The 25370-nt window shown below is 41.7% G+C and overlaps 1 protein-coding gene across 2 annotated transcripts in view; it reads left to right on the plus strand.

The window, feature by feature from the left end:
• Positions 1–13723, plus strand: part of LOC109429833 (uncharacterized) — a 44557-nt gene extending 30834 nt beyond the window's left edge. The window contains exons 3-10 of one of the 2 annotated variants that reach the window (XM_029857041.2): positions 3538–3639; positions 3700–4858; positions 5253–6145; positions 6215–6629; positions 6830–8067; positions 9929–11394; positions 11634–13210; positions 13420–13723. In XM_029857041.2, the coding sequence (XP_029712901.2) occupies positions 3538–3639; positions 3700–4858; positions 5253–6145; positions 6215–6629; positions 6830–8067; positions 9929–11394; positions 11634–13210; positions 13420–13466 (6897 nt within the window). In that variant the 3' untranslated portion in view covers positions 13467–13723. Of the gene's footprint in view, positions 1–3537; positions 3640–3699; positions 4859–5252; positions 6630–6829; positions 8068–9928; positions 11395–11633; positions 13211–13419 lie in introns of both variants that reach the window. The other variant, XM_029857040.2, reaches the window with a different exon arrangement.
• The last annotated feature ends 11647 nt before the right edge of the window (positions 13724–25370 follow it).

A 25370-nucleotide genomic window follows, 5' to 3' on the forward strand; every position in this document is an offset into this window, starting at 1 on the left:
CTGCTGAACGAGCGAAAACACATTCTCGGGAGAAACCCGGGTCTGAATTTATCGCACGTCTTTTTTCGTCGATAATGCGTGTGGGAGAGTTTTCTACTATCGCGATCGTGATCGATAATTTCATTCCCTGCTATTAATCAGTGGTTTAATGAAGTTGTTACCGTTGTTACCGTTAATAATATCTTTGTTGTGCATTATTTCCAGACATAAGGAAGTTCAATGTTTTAGACAAAAAATGGATCCGAACCCTAAGAGAGATAGAGCTCTTGGCGCGAACCATTTTGACACTTGTTTATTTACATTTTGTATGGCGCACAACCCGGCGCATGGGCTGTCGGCGCACAAGTTGTTGGCCAGTATGCGGATTTCAGAAAAGATTCGCAATAATCCGGTCGCTCACCATGACATGGTTCATTAAGTAGCAAGTAGAAATCCTCTATATAGAGATGAGCGGAAGTTTTATATGACGAATCGGCAACGCTGTTTGTTTTGTTTACAACTGCTTCCAACACTTGCCACAAAGCTAGATGTTCAAACTTTGTGCGTGACTTTGTGTGGTGCAAGTTGTTTTGTTTACGATTGCTAATTAATGGTCGAGCTTTATTTTACAAAATTTTGGAAAAAATAGCAGCGAAATTGAAAAAATATTAAATGCATTGCAAAAATAGCAAGTATCGCCATTTGGTGTGCCATTCAGGTGTGCTTACAAATGTCTTTGCGTTGGCGTATTCGATAAAAAAAATTCCTCGTCATGTCTTGAGCATTCTTCGTAGGAATTATCAAGACATTCGTAAACGCGTTTGTCGGCGCATAGGTTTTCTGTTAGGAGCCTCCAGTTAGCCTAGTGGTAAGGCTTTGGATCGCCAATCTGGCCCCGTATCATCAACCCACACTAGTTTCCACCTCATAACTCTCTTCATCTGCTTCTCGATCCCTACGAAACCTGTTCCATGTTCTGTCCTACATATCGCCACCGCTATGGTAGATGTTGTCATTTAAGGAAGTGTTGGCAATGGGAATCACTGCTCTGAATTCACGTACTGCGCTTCGATTAGGTTGACGGTTTTATCCAGAACTCCCTTGCGTCTCAGGGCGCCCAACAGATTTTCGTGGTTCATAGCGTCACAATATGGTCCACTCATTAATGCTCGGCACGGAATCCTGCCTGCTGTCGTCGGAGAGTCGTGTCCATCGCCTGTATCAGATTTAGGATAACTTTGTACAGAACTTTGATAACAATACACAAATTTCCCAAATGGAGGAGAACGTGCCTACTGATACTGATACAATACACAGTAACGCCATGCCAAGTCAGTTGTCGTACACAGTCTGATTCCCCTTCTTAGGAACCTCCACTAAGATGCAGTGCATCCAGTCGGACGAGAATGTAGCGGTGTTCCAGATATTACAGAATCGTTGATGCAGCATTTGCGCGGATGGCTGGGGTCAGCTTTGAGCATCTCTGCTGATATGCGATCGACTCCGGGAGCTTTGTTGGACTGCATGCTTCGGATGACTGTTTCAATCTCTTGCTATGATGGTGCCTCAGAGTTGACGCGGGTGATACGCCGTACCCCAAGGAGTTAATGCAGACCGCGATGTTAATGGTTTGATCGGACGTCGAAATGTGGAGAAGTTGTTCGAAGTGTTCAAATCAACGTTTTAGCTGGTCAGTTGGGTCGGTGAGTAAGTGTCCAGTAGCGTCTTTTACTGTCATCCTCGGATTAATCCTTGCTCCACTCAGGTGTCGTGAGATATTATAGAGGAGCCGGATATTGCCGGTTGTGGCGACTTTCTTTACTTTAAATACTTACGACTTTACCCTTCGTTAACCAGAGAGTACGCTTACACTCGCTTGTCCCGTCTGCAGCAGCGTTTGACTTCCTTTTCTAGAGCCGAATACCGTTGACGGGATTCGTATTTGGCTGCTCCCGCTCTATCGCGGCCTTCGCTTCTCTGCGCTCGTTTACCTTCTTTCAGATTTCAGCAGTGATCCACTCTTTTTGCTGAGTGCGCTGCTCATCCAAGTTATTCTCGTTGGTTTCAATACAGCTATCCTTGATGGCCGTCTACTGCTCTTCTATGCTGTCACCTTCCGGAACAACTGCTGCTCGGGTTCCAAGTTCTTCAACGGACGATTTCTTCACAGTGGGATCTTCTAGTCGGAGTTGAAGCGTCGTCTGAGTCTTACCTCCTGCCGCTGTATCCGAGCATTGCATAGCCGAATCTCGCCGATTAAATGATCACACGCGATATCAGCGCTACACCGATCGATAGGGAAAGAGCGAGCCACAATACTCTGTAAATAGTTCGCCCTTTTCGTTCATTTATCCTAGACCTATGGCGTCCTATGGCACGCTAATAATCCGTATCAGATCCTGATGTCGCCTTTTGGAACTCTATTGACGACGGCATTCAGTTCACTATAGAAATTGTCCTGGTCCTGTAGCTCGGCAGCGTTGGTCGGTGCGCAACTTTGGATTATTGTGAGGTTATGAACCCGTGTTCTAAATCTGGCAGTAATGATTCTTTCATTAATTGACTCCCACTTGATACATGCCTGAGCCTGGGCGCTAAGTAGGAAACCAACTGCTCGGTGTCAGCAAGCGCTGTCGCCTCGAATACCGGAATATAATAATACCGGTCCCGACGGTAGCTTGTGTTCTTCAAAGTTAGGTCAACGAACTACACTTATTCCCAGAATTTTGAGCTTTATGCGCTGCACTTCGCTGGCGAGTTGTGCTAGCTTTCCTTGCTGAGCCAGCGTTAAAATATGTCATGTTCCAATTCTTGTCCATTGTTTCATGCTACAAGACGATGTCGGAAAAACAATTCGTTGGTTTCTTGAACGATTGGTAGAGATTCGGGGAGGGACAGTAGGTTTTTGGCTTCCGTAATAGGACTGCCATCTTGGAGGTATAGCTTTCGGTTGAGAAACAGTTCACATTCAGCCGCTGGATGTCAGTACATACAGACGCTGTTTGAGCCTTTGTTAATAGACGCTCGGGACATATCTTCTCAATCTAGCTGAAGCCAGAAGGCCAACAGTGCCCAGGCTGCACTACCAGCTAAGCACATAACTCTTAGCTGTCGGTCTTTGTCATTGATTGACCCGTGAAAGCATGAGGTAGGAACTTGTGAGGACCAGAGCTATGTTGGACGCTTTTTGTCGACTCACCATTCCCGCTGCAATGCCGCTGTCATAGAAAGTTTCGGCTGTGTCACTGGGTGTTGCATCCGTTGTCTATAGTGTTGTGCTTCCTTCATAGAGCGACGAGCTTACTGGAGGCATTCAACCGCGACAGAAAAACTTATGAAAATTCTAATTAAAGCAGTTAATTCCAAAATCCTCTATCTAGTTAAGAAAACTAATACGAAAATGAATATTTTTACGATTCATGCCGCAAGTGATCGGTATAGGACAAACCATCTCATATATTTTTCAAATCAAAATCTTACCGACTACTACCAAAGTTTTAATTTATTTTGAATGTATCGCTGATTGTTGCTAACAAAAGCATTCTTACTCGGTTTCAGGTACATGGAGGTCCGGAGCACGATTCCGTGGGCAAAGATGAAGACAGTCTCCTACAGCCTATGGGCTCAAAAAATCGCTGTCCTCCAGATTTGAACGATGAGGTAGGCTGCTCTTAATTTACTCAATTGCTTCTATCAATTATCGTTTGTCTTTTAAAACAGCTTACCATTAAACGTGAAGTAATTGTGGACGACGATGAGGTGTACTACAACAGCGATGGTGAAGCTGTCAGTGTACCAGCACACCTCAAACAGAATGCAGAATCTCGCAAATCATTCGGCATCGCGGGTGCCACTACTAGTGTTAAAAAGTCAAACTATCGTATAATAATGACTCCCACCAATCGGGAACGATTGGTGTATCAAGGATACCTATATTGTCGGCATTTCAGTCGCCGAGATGGATCCGTCCATTGGCGATGCCGATTGGGAGGTTGTCAATCCGCCGTAAACCTGAACTTGGACGACACAATAACTCCAGCCAACAACAATAAGCATAGTCATCCTCAGAACGCTCCCTTGGAGGGAGACATAGAAGAAGAACCTAGTCCGCTATCAACTGATAATACGGCTCTTCTTGAAAGCTTTGGAATTCACTACGGCGATGACGACGCAGACCTTGACGATTCGAGTGTTAATCTGTCGGAGTTGACCAGTGTAGGCGAGGATAGTCTACGAATTGTACCTAATAAGAAGAAAGGTGAAACCCTAGTTCATCTAGGGTTCAAGTATTGCAAACGGTACGTAAAAATGGATGGGTCGACGTACTGGAAGTGTAGATCTAACAACAACAAGTGTACTGCTGGTTTGTACGTATACCCGGAAGCCAAAGTGAGATACCACGGTACGCACAATCACGATAAGGTGGTTGGAGATGAGTCGGAATATGACGTGGACAGTACCATGGATGATAGCCTGATGCAACCGTTTACTATAGTGGAGGACGTAGAGGATGACGAGGAGGGAGAAGAGGACTATAACGATGACATGGCAGCATTGTTGACACCCAGTGTAGAAGTGATGATGGACGAAAGAAAGCAACAGGGTTCGGCCGACTATGAGGTGACGACCAATGTTAAGGGGCGGGAATGCTTGATCTACGAGGGTCATCAATACAGCAAAGACCGCGAGCGGTACGATGGTGCGGTTCTGTGGCGATGTCGTAGAAACTACGACAAATGTCGAGCCGTTGCGATCATTTACGCCGATGGCAGGATTGAAAAGTCCGGCGAACATCGTCACGAAACGGACAAACGATATCTGGAGAGACAAGAACAAGGGCTCGGAAGCCGAATGTTCCGAATTACGAAAAACCAAAGAGGTAGGTACCTAGTATCGGATGTTCTAGCTATCTTGCTATCAATTAAAAAAATGCGGTGTTTTTTTAGTTAAGTTGATAAAGGCTGTTATCATTCGGTCGATACCGAATAGACCAAATAAAGGCAACAACACACTAAATCAAGAACTTAGACAATTTTGATAAAGATTTTTGAAAGGTGTTGAGGCTTTAAATTGGGTTGATCATTATGAAATACCATGACATCACTTAATTTCAATCACTTTTTTCGATTCCTAATTCTGTGTATGATTCTCAGTTCTTCTTTGATCAGGATTACTCTAGAGCTTTGAGATAAGCGTTTGACTCATGATAAATTATGATATCTTACGCGCGAATACAGTTTCCAGATAGTTAAACGATTTCTGTTCTGTTTCAGGAAACGACGCCCTTGTCTTCGAAGGTCACCGTTTCAGCAAAGAGTGGTCACGAGTGGATGGTTCGATTATCTGGCGGTGCTCCTACCGAAGTGGCATGTGCCGTGTCAAAGTGGTTCTTAACGCCGAAGCATACATTCATCGTATGGGCACCGAACATGAGCACGAGCATGAACAGACGGAAGCTCCCGTCACGGTCGAATACAGCGATGAAGACGTTGAGGTCCTCGATGATCCGCTGCTTACGCCAGCCCGAAGTCAACCCAAGTTGTCCCTTCTGCCGCAGATTCCACAGTGTCCGAACTTCACAACGGAGCAGCAGATGGCTGGAGGGTATCGTATCGTTAAGAATCGTAAAGGCTTTGAGGCATTGGTTCACGACGGATACCGGTACTGTAAGGTACGTGTTCGGCAGGATGGCTCTATCAAGTGGCTGTGCAAAATGAATAAAAAGACCTGCCGAGCCGCGGTTGATTTATTCCCAGATGGATCTATTGCAAAGGCGACCGAATTTGACCACAACCACGAACGTCCTAACGATATGGAGATAATGGATGATGATGAAGAAGGTGACATGCCTGGACAAGAAATTACTTATCCCATTGATCCGGAGGTCTTTGGCAACAGTCAATGGTATTACGTCAAAAATAGCAAGAACGGTATCAGTATGATTCACGCTGGTTACCGTTACACCAAGAAGTGTGAACGTGTGGATGGAACGTCGCTTTGGCGTTGCTCGGCATCCCAACGAGGCTGTAAGGCCGGTGTCATTCTGTTCCCCAACGATACGTTGGCCATGGTGGAAAATGCCGAACACTCACACAAACCAAGTGAAAATGTCAAACCAGCGGACTATGATCAGGAATCGGAAGAAATGGATAGATCCCAAACGGATGTAATTGACATTAGCGAACAAGACGATGCAGCCAATGATACCGACATGAACATGCACTCTTTGTTACAGACCGTACTTGGGGGAGATGATGTTCATTGGATGGGCGGCACTAGCAGCGATGCGGCCGACAATGACCAAGGAAATGAAGCCGTGTGGTTCAACAGCTCTACGGATCGTCCTTATCCCCGACCACCGAATGGCCAGCAAGCGGACTTCAGAATTATCAAAAACCGGCGCAACACAGATAGTCTCGTCCATCGAGGATATCGATATTGCAAGATACGTGACCGAGTGGATGGCTCCATTTTGTGGACTTGTCAAATGAATAAGAAGACATGCAAAGCGTCGGTCAACTTGACCGTGGATGGTCGCGTCGAAGTGATCAACGCAGGGCATAACCACGGCAAAACCGACCGCGATGATGGTGAGGGTGAAGACATTTCACATGATCAGAATGTATCCTATGACATCAGCTCTGACGTGGGTAAGTTTTGTTGCTTTGTGATTTGGTATAGTTTGTTTATTTTTAAATTAATAATTTACCATGGTTCGATCCAAGGTTCGAACGAAATATTCTTGGCCATTCCTTATTTTTCCGCCATTCGATACTACCTTACATAATATGCAAACCACTGCTTTTAACCAGCTTTTTATTTCTTCTGCTGACATTATGTTCTACTCCAGATCTTACCACCGAAGAACTGCAAGATGAACCGGAAGAGCCTGCATCGCCGGAACCTCCGTTCAAGCATCCGGACTACTACTACAGTGTGAATAAGAGCAACAACGAGTGCTTGATTCACAAAGGTAACCGGATGTCCAAGCGCAGCGAAAGACCTGATGGTACCACCACGTGGAGATGTTCGATGAGTGGCAACACCTGCATGGCTGGAGTGATAATCCATCCCGATGGTACTCCGGAGGAGAATGCCATCAAGCATAATCATCAACCGTTGGCCGAGTTGCCACCGGAAATAGAACGAGCAGTGAAACCAGCACCACCGCCGCTACCACCTGTGCAACCAGTTATCAGTGAACCGAGTACAATCGGCGCCTACAAACGCCAAGGCGATTCACTCGAATGGAACGGATTCCATTATCGTAAGATTAAAGAGCTTCCGGATGGTTGCATTATTTGGATTTGTCTCGTAGACAGTTGCCGCGTGGCTGTTAAGATGCTTCCTACCGGGAAACTAAAAATGCTCAGCGAGTCCGAACACAACCATACGGCTTCAGGTCAACCATCTTCCAGTGCTCCCGCTATAAAGCCAGCAGCGTCCACATCTTCCACCGAAGGTAGAGGGCGCAGTTATCGTCTATTCAAAAACCAAAGAGGTCAGATGACGCTACTCTACCAAGGCTATCGCTATTCTATTCGCAACAGAAACCAAGATGGAAGCTCCTCCTGGAAGTGTCGATCCAACAGTAGCTGTCGAGCTATCATATTCCTCATGCCCGACGACCGGATTGTACCAGGAAATAATAATGCGGGTCATAATCACGAACCAAACTGGGAATCTACCAAGAGATTGGAATCTGTGGCACCAACCCGGGTGAACCCTCTGTACGATTATTTGAACATTATCCCCGGTGGAAGCAATAGTCGCCCTCCGTCGTCGGCATCGAAGACCCAGGAATCCAGCGGTGCTGCTTCTTCGAATGTGGATCTTGATCAAACACCGCCGAATGTTAACTACGGTAGGAATGTGGTTGAGCATAAGAACTACTTCTACCGCTTGATCGTTCGCAAGAAGAATGGGCGTGAGTATTGGCGATGTGTCCACTTCAAATGCAAATCCTGCCGGGCGGCCCTGTTCTGTCGGGATAACGGTACCATTGTAACGTCCACCAACGGCAAGGAACACAATCACAAAAGCGGGGCCGATGCCAGACCACTACCCTCATCACAGCATCATGCGGTGGTAAGTTTATATAGCTTAATTATGCGAGATTAAAAAGTGTCGTAAATTAAAACAGAGGAGACTAAAAAACTAAATATCCACACCATTTACCATAGCCTTTTGAGATTACATATTCGCATCAGAATTGGTCACAATGCATTGTAAAATGCCGCGGCGTTTCTTCTCCGAAAATTGGTTGGTCTGCTGCTCCAGTATCCGTTTGTAACGTTCCACGTTCTGCCGAGCCCCATGCTGCAGTATGACCGCCCGCGTTGCATTCTATACCTATATCTATATATAAAGTTAACTTTAGTCACTTTATGTTATCCCTGGCCAAGTTCGCAGGGGTTGACGGTATTAAAGTGAAGGAGTTTCATTTTGATTATTGTAATGTAGTGTTCTTTAGTGAAACATATCACCTTTTCAACACTTTAATGCGCCTCCAACGGTTCATCACGAACCGGCTGTTGCAGATGGAGTATGGCTGATCATATGCATCAGACATGCTCGATAAACACGGAGGATCCGCTGGGGCTTAGTAGAGTATATTCCCAAGCAACAGTTCCAAGTCGGTTGGATTTGAGAAGGTTTTGATGATCGTTACAAATCCTAATAAAAGCATTATAGGATTTGTGACAGGTTTTGGAACCTTTTACAGCCAGCTGACTTCAAAATGTTGTTTGGGCTCTATTTCCCACTTTTCTCGGTTGATTTTGTTTAGTAATTTATTAATGTCATAGTTGCTTTTTCGAATTTTTACAATGTTAGTTGGTCATATTTTCTTTAAATAAAGCAATTAAAATCGACCGAAGAATTAATAGTGGGAAGGAGATTTGCAGCACTTAATTGTGCTGATAGATTCGAAGCTAACGTGCGAACACTTAAACGCATTGTTGACGTCAATGCGTTCGACGTGACATTTTGGACAAAAACTGACTGCTTTTTATTAGCTGAACAACGTTACTTGTGTATGACTAGGTTGACATTCTAGGTCACGCTTGAGAAAATGACATGGTTTATCGAGGTAGGACCGATAGGATAATTGAACGAATTTGAATATTTTTCATAGTATTTGTAGGGGGATGAATACATAATAGTTGACAAGCAATCTTTATTATTTAAAAAAAATAGTGCAATCAGCTGACCAACTTGGCGCATTTTTGTTTACCTCTTAGATGGTATCATGACACTAACAGAAAAATATCAGAAGTTCAGTTACATCTTTCTGTGGGTTTTGGACCGATGACAATTTAAGGACACAAGAGATGAACACAGAGAAGTAGGAAACGAAAAGCGAAATTAATTAGGAAAACAATTTGACGCAGGATTGACTATATTTAAACATACGGGGTTCGACTGATTCGATAAAAAAACAAACATACGACAACTGACTTAACGAGTAGAAAAACATATTGAACCATACCATAAATCCGAACAAGAAGGCAAATACTAACCGTATGACCATAACACTACATAGGAAAATCTTGACTGATTGACCAATTGAAAATTGAAAACTTTCCAATCTTCTACCGTAACTTTCTGAGTCAGTTTGCAACAGTGTCTTAATGGATATCATTTTCCGCGTACGGCTGGTAAACTGCTTCTGAAAGATTACGTATTCTTTCCTATCTTCAGGTCTAGTGTAGAGGTTTCAACTCTATTCAGAGTGCAGCTAGAAACCTAGCAAAAAAAAAAAAAAAAAAAAACTTTAGTCACTTTATGTTATCAAGAATCACGCGTTCCCAAAGTTTATTTAATTTAGAAAACGTCAATGAATCATGCCACGCCCCTGAAAGCGTGTAGAAAATGATCATTTTTGAGTGGACGTCTTTTAATATATTTTAATTATTTATTTAACTAAATTTCTTTCTTCTCTTTTTAGAATAAATCAACGCCGCAAATAAGCTTGCTGGAAGCAACACGATCCACAATACAACCATCTCCATTGGAGGAAGTGCAGCTAACCGAGGGAGACGAAGAACGATACATCGACCATGGTGAATATGTGATCGCAAAAAATCGCAAGGATCAAAACACGCTCATCTACAAGGATCGCCGGTACTACCTGTCGTACAACCGGAGCGACGGATCGGCGGTGTGGCGCTGTGCTCATCGAAAACGCTACAAATGCTACGCCTACGTAAGGCTTCGACCGGATGGACGCCTGTTGAGCACCGGAGAGCAAGACCATTCGCATTCGATGAAAACCGAGTTCAATCCTCCGACCGCCGAAACAAAACCGGTCAAGAATTACAAAATTGTAAAGAACCGTGTCGGAAACGATATTCTGATTCACGAGAATCATCGTTTCCGGTTGAATTACCAAAGAAACGACGGAACAACGCACTGGCGGTGCGTCTGGGCTAGAAGTAATCACTGCTCGGCCGGTGTATATCTGTTTGCCAATGGAGTTTTGAAGAACGCAGCAAACGAATCGGCGATCGTTCACAACCATCCTCCGCCAAGTCAGGTGCGGAAAGCGACCAATGTGAATGCAGCATTGGAACCTACGCCAGGTCCATCAACCGTACAGCCAAGTTTCAATGCCACTGATAAGCGGACTATTCCTGAAGATGAAGGTATAACAGATTTTAAATTTATTCAGGAAGGCTCCAACAAGGTACTCGTATGCCGTGGCTATCGCTACTTCTACACGTGGGTTCGCAAAGATGGTAGCATTTACTACCGCTGTGCCGAAGTTAAGAATCTCCAATGTACAATGGGCATTTTACTGCTAACGAATGGAAAGCTGGTTCGTGCAGGAGATCAGTGCCATAATCACGATCCTAGTCAGATTGAAGAGGAGGAAGACAATGATGTGATCGCTATTTCGACGCCGGCGGAAGTAATTCAAGTGCCGGACGAACCGCAAATGGAGGAGGAAGTAATTGAACAGTATGCTCCACTGGTCATACCGCAAGGTGGCGACAGTGACTTCAAAATTGCAAAAACTTCACGCGGAGAATCGTTGATCTACCAGGGCTATCGATATTGGGCGAAAAATCGATTGGCCAATGGTATAGTGTCACTTTGCTGCACCCGGAAGAAGATGAAGAAATGTCCGGCCATGCTGCGTCTACTGACGAACGGCCGTATCATGGATCCGGTAGGTTTCGGTCATACTCATCCACCGAACATGGATGGAGGTGGCGATATCTCAATGTTGCAACCGGTGTCAGTGTCGGTCGTTCCGAAACAGATGATTCCCAAACCAGCGATTATCCCTAAAGAACCAACTTTCGTTGTGAAAACGGTTGTTCCGGCCTCTCAACTACCGGCGCTAACATTTAACGAAGAATCGGAAGACGACACCGAAGAAGGCGAAGAGGCAATTCTCGGATCGAAAAGGTGAGCCATTATTTAAATGTTTGAGAAAAAACAATATCAATAGTATATTTATTTATTTGTTATTTTTTTATGTTGTTACAAACTATCTATAGGTATAGGCCTATGAGGAGATAAGAGGATCTTAAAAATCTTAAGAAAGTTCTACGAGCATTTGTGGATGTTTCTAAAGGCCTTTGTTTTAAAATTAAAATGAAACGTTTTTGTAATGCAGTAACAATGATTTCCCCCTTTGATTTCAGGTATACGTTCGTGAAGAGCTCGGCGCAGCGCAATTTTATCGTTTTCGAGGATTTCGTGTACGACTTTGAGCATAAACAACACGACGGTTGCGTTTTCTATCGGTGCAAGACAAGCGAATCCTGCCCGGCGACGCTGATGTTGCTAAGCAATGGCCGCGTAATGCCCATGGCCGATTCGATGCACACGCACATGAAGCCCGACTTGAGGATCTTCAGACCCGTTGGCCGAGGTTCCAAGGAATTCAAAATTGTTCAGAACAAAAACGGCAACAACATACTGGTGCATCGTGGCCATCGATACACAACTCCTCGATCTAAGACTGACGGCGCCGGAATATGGTATTGCCACACGTATGTGTCGGATATGAATCGACGCTGCTATGTTCCGATAGAACTGCTTCCGAATGGACGGGTTGCTCCGGTGGGCGATAAAAAACACAACCACAATCCTCCATTCAAGACGAAACCGGAACCCGGCGGCGCTGCTTACGATTCCAAAGACAACATCGTCAAACCGGAGCATAGCAATGGAACCGCCGATAGTAGCAAGATGACCAATAATCGTATGCTGCTGCATGGTGGCCATAGGTACAACTTTGCGAACAAGCGTGACGATGGAGCCATTCTGTGGAAGTGCATTGAAAAAACTTGTAATGCTTCAATGTATCGCCTAACAGATGGTCACATTGTTAAAGGACCGGAACATAATCACGACCGAATGGAGACGCTTGATAATTCTATGAAACGAAAGCTGCCCAATTATGACATGAAATATAAAAATCCCAGTCCAAGTATGGCCGACAGTGACACGAAATTATCGTCGACACCGGAACCGACTTCATCTTATCCAAGACCAGGTACAGCCGTGAAACCGAATCCTTACATTGGAAAACCTATCATCCATGAAGGATACCGTTACATATACTATCTTACCCGGCGTGACGGTTCGGAACATTGGCGCTGCAGTCGGAGACTGCCGATGAAGTGCCGAGGTGGATTATTCAAGCAAACCGACGGCACATTGATCAAATCCAATGACGAAGGACACTCGCATCCTCCGTATATCAACATGGATGATTCGGTCTCCATGTCCTGCACGATAACTGAGCTGTCACAAGAATCGTACGACGATTCTGCCGAAGTTGAAGATGTGCCGGAGGAGTCTTTCACCGGTGCGGAACAGCAGCATCAGGCATCCTTCGTTGACGATGAGGGTTCGTATGATTATGAGCTCATCGATGTCAAAGGCAAAAAACGAGGAATGTACCTTATCCACAAGGGCGCCATGTTTGTGGCCGGCCACACCCGAAGAGATCGAGCACGGTACTATCGTTGTCGAACTGCCGGTTGTAAAGTGGCCATGCTGCTGCATCGAAATGGGCTGTTGGTGCGTTCGAACGAACACACGCACGACTGCCAGAATGCCGTTAAGACTGACGAACACGAAAAAGAAGCTGAAGACGAGGAAGAGGAAGAGCAGGAAGAAGACGATCATCACATTGAGCCCAGTAACAAGAAACAACGATTGGAAAACGACGAAGAAAGTTTGGATGAGCATCTGGCTGCGAATGGAGATGGTAAGTTGTTTTATAATGTCCACCTGCAAATCATATCCCAAGAATGAATCATTCCCCCGGAACATACGAAGAACGGAAATCACTCAAAGAGGGTTTACTTCTCCAAAATTTCGAGTGACAATAAACAATATGTACTAATAATAACATCCTAAAGAAAACACAAACAGTCAAAATTTAAGAAAATAACATTAAATATTCGAAATTTACAGAAGATCCTGTCGTGGAAGTGAAACAAGAACCAGCGGACGAGCACTAAATCCCATTCGTACTACAAGCACCGACATAGTAGCAGCGCATTTAAATCAGTACGTAAGTATTGAGCAAAGCAGTAGCAGTTCTTCTACTATTCACACAATTTACACTACTACAACTTACAGTATCCATAAGTATTTATCGTATTGATGTACACTTAGTTCGAACAAAAAGTTGATGTAATTTCATGTATTTTTTGACCTGAGAGCGCAGCAGTAGTCTTAAGGGAGCGTAAGAAAAGTAAACCAAATAATACTGAAATACCTACTCCCATACCTAGTAGAACACAAAAGAAAGCCATTTTTTTACCAGGTAGCAAACATTCATAAACAAGATAAACGAGAGCATCAGAAAGTTTAAGATAAACCACAAGGGTTTCCTAAAAGTGCCAACTTTTGTTATATTTTTCCTATAACTATTTGTTTGTTGTCTAGGTTTAATATATATGATCTATCCTGTACCGTTTTAAGTATTTTTTAACTAGTGTTTATTCACACACTTATGAGCTCCCGGATTATTTGTATGCAAAATTCATAGAACTTCTAATCACAGTTCACTCTTAATTCTTGTTGGGGTTTTCCGCAGACTACCGCGAAACATTGCGGTGATTGTACATCGATGTGTCCAGTTTTGAAACGTTCGCGTTTATCTCGAAATTGTGTGTGTGTTTTTTTTTTAAATTCCGTTACGGTGATCTTGATATCTTAAAAACTAGTTGATCGATTTGCAAGCGTTTTTTATTGTTCGTACATATTCCCAATTTCAAAGCACCATCGTTGTAGGTGGCAATGGGTCAGAGAGGCGAGATTGGGTCACAACATTATCTTATATGTATAATAGACTGGGTCAACAAAGTCGATTTTTCGGAACAAAGCTTTTTCGATTCATTTTAGCGTCCAAAGTAACGGTGCCAAATTTGGGAGCGATTGGTTGCTTCCCCGTATTCCGCATTGCGATTGAAATTTGTATGGAATTTAGTATGGGAAAATGTGCTTTTTTGCATTTTTCTCATAAATTTAAATTTTTCGTCTAAAACAGTCTTACCAATGACGGTGAAGAATAGCCTACAATAGCCTAGGTATGCCGAAAAACTTAGCTGAAGACCACAAAGTGATCCGACATTTGTGAAAAAAGTTTTAACGTACAGATTGCCCAGTGGTGCTTAACATTTAACATATGTAAAGGAATAACATCAATAATAAAATCTTAATTTTTGGCCTAAGATACCTGGCAAATAACTTTTTTCACAAGCGTCGGATCACTTTGCGGTCTTCGGCAAAGTTTTTCGGCATATCCTAGGCTATACTTTACCGTCATTGGTTAGACTGTTTTAGACAAAAAATTTCAATTTATGAGATAAATGCAAAAAAGTACGTTTTCCCATACTAACTTTCATTCAAATTTCAATCGCAAAGCGGAATAGGGGCTGTTCATAAACCACGTAGACCAAATTTTGGTCATCTCAGACCTCCCCATCCCCCCTCGTAGACTTTCGTCCATACAAAAATTTTGAAATTTGTATGGAGCGCAGACTTTGGCCAGACCCCCCCTCCCCCCAAAAAGTCTACGTGGTTTATGAATGGTCCCATACGGGGACGCAATCAATCGCTCCCAAATTTTGCACAGTTGTTTTGGACGCTAATATAGAAAAAACAAGCTTTGTTCCGGGTTGATACGATCAAATTTAAAGTTTCTCCATACAACATTGACCCACTCTAATGTATAAGTATTAAAGGGTGAGTCGTTAATTATTGTGCCACCCTACCTTCAACTGATTCGCAAATTGTCTACAGTTAACGGAATGAAACCAAATTTTTACAGTAGTTTAGTATATGTATGTATTTCAACTTTTTGGTATAGGTTCAAATTTAGGATGCATTTTATTGAAATTCACGACATTTTCGATTACCGCCCTCCATGTGGGCGTGTTCAGGTTCAACTTGAAACAAATAATTAAAGCTCTCTGGTTTGTTTATGCGCATCGTGCCTGGTTTTCACCCAGCTCCAAGCTTATGTTTCACTGACAACCATTCTTGAAACCCATTGATGGGCATTAAGATGATCCGATAATATATAATCATTAATTGTTCCAAGGCGCGATACCATGATTTTTGATTTTAGCATGTGATTGTACAACACCTTTTTTAGAACTGTTAACTAAATTTATTCTGTATCGACCGGAATCTCTCTGATGACTTCTCAATTCATTTTATGTAAACAATAGACTATAAGGAGAAACTGTGCAAAATTTGGTTGATTTTGGTGAAGTAGGAAAAAAGTTAGTTAGTTTGAAAAAGGCACAATACTTATCGACTCACCCTTTAGCGTGGGACACAAAAAGACATTTTACTCCTGTACACTTTTTGAGTTCCATTTTGGCCCCATAGCAACTGTGCAAAATTTCAGCTCGATCGGAGAAACTATATTTTAGCGCCAGCCGTTTTAAGTTTTCATACGGTTTACTATGGGGAAAATCACTTTTTCAAAGAAAAATCGCCCCAGGTTGCTCCTTAACCCCTAAAAATATATCGATGAATGATTTCTGTTGGGAATTTTACGAGGAAAAAACCCTCCAAAGAGCGCAAATCGATCTAAGGCACGTGGAAAAAGTTATTGACTGATAACCGAATGGCATGCAAACGCTGTTTAACACGTAAGGAATAACAATAAATAATAAAATCTCGTCATTTTATCGATCGGGTAAAGCTTATGTCGAATTCGTTTATTTGCACCGCCTGCACCGCTTTGCCACCGGGTGTAGCAAACTTGCACCGAAACCGTTCGTTTATTCGCAGGTACTGTTCTGTTTTGACACCCGATTGGCACCGGTGCAAGAAAATGCTACACCCAGTTTGAGCGCGGTGTAGCAGGTACAAAGCTAGCTTTACCAATACATGCATATCGCTGAACTTGTATCGTGATTTTGTTTTGGTAGGAATGATGATTTTCTCTTCGGCATTAGGTAAACAGTTTTCTTGGATATTCGTTTATTTTGAGATGTTTTAATTTTCAAACAGCAAATCTGTGCGTTTAAAAATTTTTTAAACTTGATCGATGATTATCACGTCTTTCAACTTCTGAGGAATCTTAAAAATTTATCGGTAACATGAAATTTCAAAGAGTTGATTCAACGTATATTTTTCCCATCACTTTTTATTTATTTTGTTTATCGCAAATATGTGGATTATTTAATGGTTTTAATCATTAGTTTTTTTTTGTGTCGCATGGTGATCTGTAATGTATGAAAAAATTTACGTAATTTGATTTTGATTTGATTTGATTTATTATGATTGTAGGCATTTGCCCATTATCTTAAACTATTACAACACATACATTCATTTCAGGTCAATTAATCTAAAAACTACATCTAATTATATGCTTAATTTTTTCTTTGGACATTGCAACATTAAACTGATTTCGATTAGCATTATAAAATGACATTATGCGATACATGGGTTCATTCCTAGCGTAATTTTGAACTCTATTTGGAATTTGAAACGGACGTACTTGTCTTAAACCTGATCGTCCTTCATACAATGAGACCTGCCCTGCTAGGTATGGAGAAACGTATCTATCATCTATGACATCCTTCAAAAATAAAGCATCGGCCATTTTCCTACGAATTTCTAGCGAGTCTATACCAACAAGCATGCATAATGATTTGTAATTGGGTAAGGCGTCTCTCCAACCTAGGTTACGAAGAGCAAACCGGACAAACTTTGTTTGAACACTTTCGATTCTCGTTTTATGAGTATCATAATATGGTTGCCAAACTACACTAGCATATTCAATGGTTCAACGAACTAATCCAATGTAAAGCGAGATGATAGTGTAAGGATCGTCGAAATCTTTCCCAAGACGCTTAATCAGTCCAAACATGGCGTTAGCTTTTGCAATAACTTTTTCTGTATGTTCAGTAAAAGTTAGTTCCGAATCAAGCTGCACACCCAAGTCATTCACGCAGAACGATCTATTAATAACATCGGCACCCATCTGATACTCAAAATGAATGGTATTAATTTTTCTGGAAAACGACACCACATTACATTTTGACACATTGATCTTGAGACCGAACTTTCTGCAAAAGCTGGAGAAAAGCTCAATATTCCGTTGCAAATTTTGACAATCCTTCAGACAGCTTACTGGGATGAAAATTTTAACATCATCTGCATAAATGAGAATATACCCGAGCAAAGTCTAACAACAAAATGATAGCAAATCGAAAACATGATTTGTAATCAGCAGTAAATTGATATCATATTTTAATATCAGATTGACTTGATTAATTTCGATTTCAAATTTTGATATCGTTTTGCTGTCATTTAAAATAATTACAAATGTTAATGTTTTTAAGTCATTTCAAAACTTCTAGGCGTACAAGGTCGCCTAGCATCTAATGATATACCATCAGTGTAATTAGCGTATTGCATTTAGGTTTCCATACTATTCGAAAAAAAACTCTAAATTTAACGATTTTTCCATTTTTTCGCACTGATAGCAAAAACAGTAATCAATTTGCCATCACTGATAGCAGGAATTGTTTTCAACTTGCTGTCACAGGAACATTTTTCTGCTCTCATTTTTGATGTTTTAACCGTTAAAACGACCAAAACGACATCAACCTGAGTAATCATAATATATATACTGGAGTATATATACTCCATCAAGAAAGCTAGGCAACTCGTTCATAACAGTGTTGAAAAGCAGGGGGCCCAAATGGCTACCTTGAGGCACTCCGGAATCAACCGAGAATGCCTTTGATCGCGATTGATGAAGCTCAACGTACTGCGTGCGATTTTCTAGATAAGTCTGCAGCCATCTGAGAATTGGTCCTTCAATGCCGTGCTTCCTTAGAACGGACAAAATGGCACCAGTGTTCACCACGTCGAATGCCTTGGACATATCCGTGTATAATGTATCCACTTGCAGCCCATCCATCATCCACTTGGTGGTCCTCGAGACAAATTCAACCAGATTAGTAGTCGTAGAGCGTTTTTTCAGGAATCCATGCTGGCAAATTGATAATCTCGGTTCGATCCATGAGTAAAGTTGATCGTAGATGAGGCTTTCGAACATTTTCGGTATTGCAGACAATATGGAAATTCCTCGGTAATTTTCCACAGGCAGTTTGGAACCCTTTTTATGAATCGGGACAATGTGCGAAATTTTCCATAACATCGGAAAGTAGCCGCACCGTAAGGAAAAGCTGAACAATTCAAATAAGGGCAATGAAAAAGCTTCAGCGCACATTTTGATGCAAAGGTTGGGTATGCCATCAGGACCGCTACCTTTGGAGCCATCCAGCGTCTCGATTTTCTTGCGTACTTCATCCAGGGAGAGTGTAATATCTGGAATACGTTCATCACAAGGTGAAAACACGGGTACATCAATTTCACTACGCTCGGAGTAAACTGCGTTGAAATAGTCAGCAAATAGCTCAGCCGCCTGTCCAGCGCAATTAGCTTTCATTGATTTGTACGTCACGTTTACTGGCACACCAGAATCACGCCTTGTTTTGCCAACATAGTTCCAGAACACTTTCGGATTAGACTGGATATTTAACTGCAACTCGTTCATGTATGCTTCATACTGCGATCGTTGTTTAGTTTTAAACTCTCTCCGCGCTTGCTTATACACATCTTCGTCTTCATCTGATCTGCTGCGTCTGAATTTATTGTACAACCTTTTCTTGGTTTTTAAAAGTCGTATAGTATCAGCATCGAACCATTCGGGGAAAGTTGGGCTACCCACTCGTCTAACAATTACACGACAGTGCCGACGTAATAAAGATTTGATAAGCCCAGAATAAAATAAAAATCTATTTATTCAAATTGGACTGAAATATTACTGAAGTAACATTTTGTAGGTCCACACAGTTTCAAAAACCGTATATTCTATTTTTTTTTTCTTACAACAAATATTTAATTTTTGAATTATTTACATTGAAAGTCAAACAAATGTCACTAAAGGATGGTTAAAGCGTTTCTAATATGAGTTGCGTTTCAATAACGTTATGTTTAAAAAAACATAGGTATATTTATTTTCCTTTTTACGTTGTAGCTTAACGTTTTCTATTGAACTGCCTTTAACATTTTTTGTGTTAAATTTGTGCACGTAGATCGTTTACAATTGTATGTTAGCATATTTTTTTATTGGGCAACGGAAATTGTTAAATTCTAAAAAGTAGCTTTTTATTGAAAAATTATGATATTACAAGAATTTGAAGAAGATAAATAATGTAGGAGTGATAAAACGTAACATAACAATTTTCAAGTAACATTTATCATTACAAGTTTATCAAAATAAAAATAATTTTGTTCATCACGGAAATCATGAAAACATTGATTATGTTTATTTTGGATATCCTTTATTGTTTTCATTGACTCGCTCATGCGCTCTTACTAATACCATCATAAGCTGTCAACAAATTGCACCGAAACCGTTCGTTTTTCCGGTGTCAATTGCTACACCGGTGCAGTGCACCGTCGGGAATAAACGAATTCGACATTAATAACTTTTTCCACGAATGTCGCATCGCTTTGTGGTCTTCGGAGGTCTGATTCCTCGTGAAGTTTTCTACAGAAATCATTCAACGGCTTATTTTTAGGGATCAATGGGTGACCTCAAGCGATTTTTCTTTGAAGAAGTAAATTTTCTCCATAGTAAATCGTTTGAAAAACTAAGAATGGCGGGCGCTAAAATATAGTTTCTTCGATCGATCTGAAATTTTGCACAGTTGATATGGGACCAAAATGGAACTCAAAAAGTATACAGGAGTTGCAGTTTTTCCATTTTTTATATTTTCCCATATAAACCGTGTACCAGGCTAATTAGTATCTCAAGAACAACATAACGAAGTGGTGTCGTGCTAATGGGATGGAAGTTAATGCCGGTAAATGTAAATCAATGTCGTTCACGCGATCTCGAACACTGATGCACCAATGTTACTTGATCGATTCTCATGAACTAGATTGTGTAACCACCATGAAAGATCTGGGAATCATCGTCGACAGTAAACTCAAATTTAACGAGCACATTTCTACTACAACGGCAAAGGCTTTCTCTCTACTTGGCTTTTTGCGACGAATTACAAAATCCTTCCATGATGTCTATGCCATGAAGGCAGTCTACTGTGCAGTGGTTCGCAGTGTATTAGAATACGCTGTTCAAGTTTGGTCTCCGTATAGCCAAGTTCAGTGTAGTCGAGTTGAGCGCGTCCAACGATCATTCGTGCGATATGCCTTACGGCGCCTGCCGTGGAATGACGCGGTGAGGTTACCCCCATACGAAAACCGGTGTATGCTGATGCAGTTGGAGACACTAGCATCGAGAAGGATAATGCTGCAGAGACTGTTCTGCTTTGATCTGCTGACAGGAAACATCGACTGTGGAGAGCTGCTTTTTCAATTGAATATTCATGCCCCAACTCGCCGTCTTCGGAATCATGCTCTCTTCTACCTACCAACGCATCGAACGCTTTATGGACATTTCAACCCGTTGCATTTCTGCTGTAGGCTTTTTAACGAAGTCAGCGACAATTTTGATTTTAATATTACAAAGACAACGTTTAAAAACAGGATAAGGAATTAGATTAAGTCTCAGTCTGTACAACTAGCTAAGTTGAAGATGGTGAATCAAAAAAAAAAAAAAAAAGAAATATTGCGTATGTTGAATCAAAAATTTTATGGTGTCACCCTTTTAGTTGCCAGCAGTTCCTGTCGAAAAAAATCTAGAGCAATAAGTTTTTTTTTATAAATCACCGAAAAAAGTTAAAAAAAAGGCATTTAAAAATGCCGCTTTTAAGGTGCGATGAAATATCACACTTTTAGGTGGACTGATACTTTTTAGAATCTCACACTCATATCCATCATATAATCTATTATTGGTAATTAGTATCAACCTTGACCAGATCTTAATTCACTTACTTGGTTGCCAATGAGGAACAGACTCGGTTCCCTTGACCCATTCTCATCCCTTTGTTTGAGGGGGTGAGAGTGGGTCAATTTTCATACACTTGTATAGTTTTAAGGAAAATTGATGAACTCCAAATATTTTTTTTTTTCATTTGTACGTGTATTACCTATGATCACATTCCAGTGATCAAAGGACTGTTTCATGTAAATAAGTAAAAGTTATTGAATGTGGAAGTATGCATTTGGACTCATTCTCACCCCAACAACGGTTCTGAAGGGTTCACTTCACCTTAGAGATAGTCGGGTTTCAGATTTTTTTAGACCAGAACCTGACCCGTACCCGAACAATTTTCGTCGATCAAACCCAAACCTGACCCGAACCTAAAAAAAAATCTGTCAATGAGCCCAAGAAAAACCCAAGTCCAAAAATAATTGTTAAATGACAAATGTAATGGCAAATAAAATATTTTCTAAATACTGATTTATCTGCACTTAATGCCAGTGCAATTTATCTACACCCGACATCTTCCCGACGTTGTTCAAACCCGACCCGACCCGTACCCGAGAATTTTGAAATTTTTCAAACACAACCATCTCTAACTTCAATTGGTCCGAATCAAAATGTACATGAATGTTGTTAGTCTCCAGTCTACGAAGAATATGCATTTTTTTGCAAATCCCGGGGATTGAAATACGAACAATAAAAAAAAGTTTGCGAATCGGTCAACTAGTTCCCAATACCAATTCGTATTTTCTTGTGGCTGTTTTTGAAAATATCCGTATTTGACTGCCTTGAACTTCACGTATTGAGCGTACATTAGAGTGGATCCGCCAGGTGTTGCAGAATTACCGCGAATTCAACGTGTCCACACATCATTTGTTCATCTGTTTAAAATCGGCGTATGATAAATACAATCGATCTAGATCAGCTATGGTAGATTATGCACAAATACGGATTTTCTGATAAACTGATACGTTTGATCTAGGCGACGATGGAACGAGTCATGTGCTTAGTCCGAGTATCAGGGACACTCTCGAGTCCCTTCGAATCTCACAGAGGTTAACGGCAATGTTATAGTCTTTCGTGCTTGCTGTTCAACATTGCTTTAGAGGGTGTAATTAGGACAGCGGGGATAAACACGAATGAGTTTTAAGTCCCTTTGAGGCAACAAAACTCACGAACGGGTAAACCGATCAGAATGACTCTTGCAGGGTTTAATTCGTATTCATGGTGGCTGCAGCTGTGTTTATAAGTAAAAAAAAGTTGCAAAATTCGAATAAAAAAGTAAGAAAATTGATAAAATCAGAAAATCAGTACTTTCATGACCTGGGAATAAAATCAACACGAGCAAAATGAAACCAATCTTACCCTGCCGAAATAACTTCAATCATTGTCAAACCACCACAACTTGGCAAGACAAAGTTTGCCGGGACAGCTAGTTGCTCCTAAATTTTAGACGATGGCGGAATCGTACATCCGACTAAAGAGTGAAGCCAGGCGAATCGGATTAGTCATTAATGTGTCGAAGACAAAGTACAAAGGGTTCCAGGGAGGAATCACCGCGCCCGCCACCCCGAATTTATATCGACGGTGATGAAATTGAGGCGGTTGAAGAACTTGTGTACTTGGGCTCACTGGTAACCGCCGACAACGACAGCAGCAGAGAAATTCAGAGGCGCATTGTGGGAGGAAATCGTGCTTATTTTGGACTCCGCAGAACTCTACGATCGAATAAAGTTCGCCGTAACATGAAGCTAACTATCTACAAAAAGCTGATTAGACCCTATTAGGCCGGTAGTCTTCTATGGGTACGAAACATGGACCCTACGTGCAGAGGACCAACGCGCCCTTGGAGTTTTCGAACGGAAGGTGTTGCGTATTATCTACGGCAGAGTGCAGATGGAAGAGCTGCATCAGCTGCTGAGAGAACCAACCATCGTCCATACCGCGAAAATCGGGAGGCTACGGTGGGCGGGTCACGTCATCAGGATGTCGGATAGCAACCCGACTAAAATGGTTCTCGAGAGTCATCCGACCGGTACAAGAAGACGTGGTGCTCAGCGAGCTAGGTAGGTCGACCAAGTGGAGGACGATCTGCGAACCCTACGCAGAGTGCGGAACTGGAGACATACCGAGTGGAATGGAGACGGCTACTATGTACAGCGGTTGTGCTATTTTTCCCCGAATGTCGTTTTCCCGAACGCTGATTCCTCGAATGCAGTTTCCCCGAATCACACCACACCCTTCTTTATTTTATAGACGGTTCTATCAAGTTCTAGTGCGTCTCACACCTGCTGAAACACTTCTGAATGAAGAATGGTAATATACCTCCTTCTTTCCATTGTTGCTCGTTCTTTCTAGAACCAAATTGGTCCTAACGACCACAGGACCACAGGACAGGACGACAGGATCACGAACATTTTGTGGCAAGTGATGATTTCGAAAAAGAATGTAATGTATATTCTTTTCGGGGAAACGAGTCATTCGGGGAAACGGCATTCGGGGAACCGACTTTCGGAGAAAGTAGCACAATCATGTACAGCAGAGGCCACCCAGGCCTTAACCTGATCGATAAGGTAAGTATTTCCAAATTCATCGATTAAATATAATTAGGTAATGGATACCATGACGCAATACATGTGGAACAGGAATTGTCGCTTTCAAAATAGAAGATATACTTTAGTAAAAGTTCCTGGGCCCTGTGCTTACTAGAGTGGGTCATCGTTTATTAGGAAAAATGAAAAATTCAATGGTATCCCATCAGATCAAAGCTTTTTCGATCCCATTTCAGGACCCAAATAAGTGTGCAAAATTTGGGCACGATCGGTTATGTCTTCGTTTGCGCATCGCGTTTGAAGTTTGTATGGGGTTTTACATGGGAAAACACACTTGTTTGCCTTTCTCTCATGACAAGCTCAAATTTTTCTAAAACCATATAACAGATAAAGTGAAAACGTAGCCTAGGGTGTCCTGAAAAACTTTGTCGAAGACCGCGAAGTGATCTGATGCTTATGAAAAAAAGTTATAGCGTTGGAATTGCTTGGCGAAACAGCATGATTTTGTTGCTATTGTTATTCCTTTACATGTTATATCATAAACACATGCATGCGGTTCGTTGGTTATAACTATTTTCACAAGCATCGGATTGCTTTGCGGTCTTCAACAAAGTTTTTCAGAACATCCTAGGCTATTATTTTACAGTATCGGTTAAAAAGTTTCAGACAAACTTTTTCAACTTACGACAAAAATGCAAAAAAGTATGTTTTCCCATACAAAATCCCATACAAATTTCAATTGCAATGCGCAAAGTGTAGACGCAACCGATCGTGCTCAAATTTTTCACGGATATTCAGGACCCGAAATGGAATCAAAAAAGTTTTGATCTGAGAAAACGGTTCGGATGACCCACACTAGTGCGTACTGTCTCGGATATATGAGACTTTCCATGCTACTATAATGGAACAATGGTTTGATCCTGAGAGAGAGGAGACAGCTCACTGACAACCACGATGTTTACATTTCTTCTTCTTGTTTCTTTTTACAATTTTGTGCGCTGGACAATGGTTTCAACATATATTATTGGTCAAAATTGATTTGCATATTAAGTTTACTACGACAGAGCATGGAGAATAAATGCATTCAAAGCGCTGGTTGAGGAAAACTGGTCATCATAATTTTATCTTTTTCAATTACGACAAACGGAGCAAAATTTTAACAAGATATTTCGGATATTTTAGCCACTCCATCAATGTACGATTTTCAGCTCGGTTTGCGGTGACAGTTTGTGACAGGTCCTCCTTGACATTAAGTAGCACGCAATCGAAGCCAGCTGTCTCCTCTCTCAGGTTTGATCATAGGCCGCAATCAGTGAAGTACTAGATTGGAAGTAGTGAGCTGAATTTTTGTATGGTGAGATGATCAATAGGACAGATCGGTGAAGTACTAGATTTGTAGTAATGAGCTGAATTTTAGTATGGTGAGAAGGTCAATTCTC

This window comes from Aedes albopictus, chromosome 1, assembly GCF_035046485.1.
Source record: "Aedes albopictus strain Foshan chromosome 1, AalbF5, whole genome shotgun sequence".
Taxonomy (NCBI): domain Eukaryota; kingdom Metazoa; phylum Arthropoda; class Insecta; order Diptera; family Culicidae; genus Aedes; species Aedes albopictus.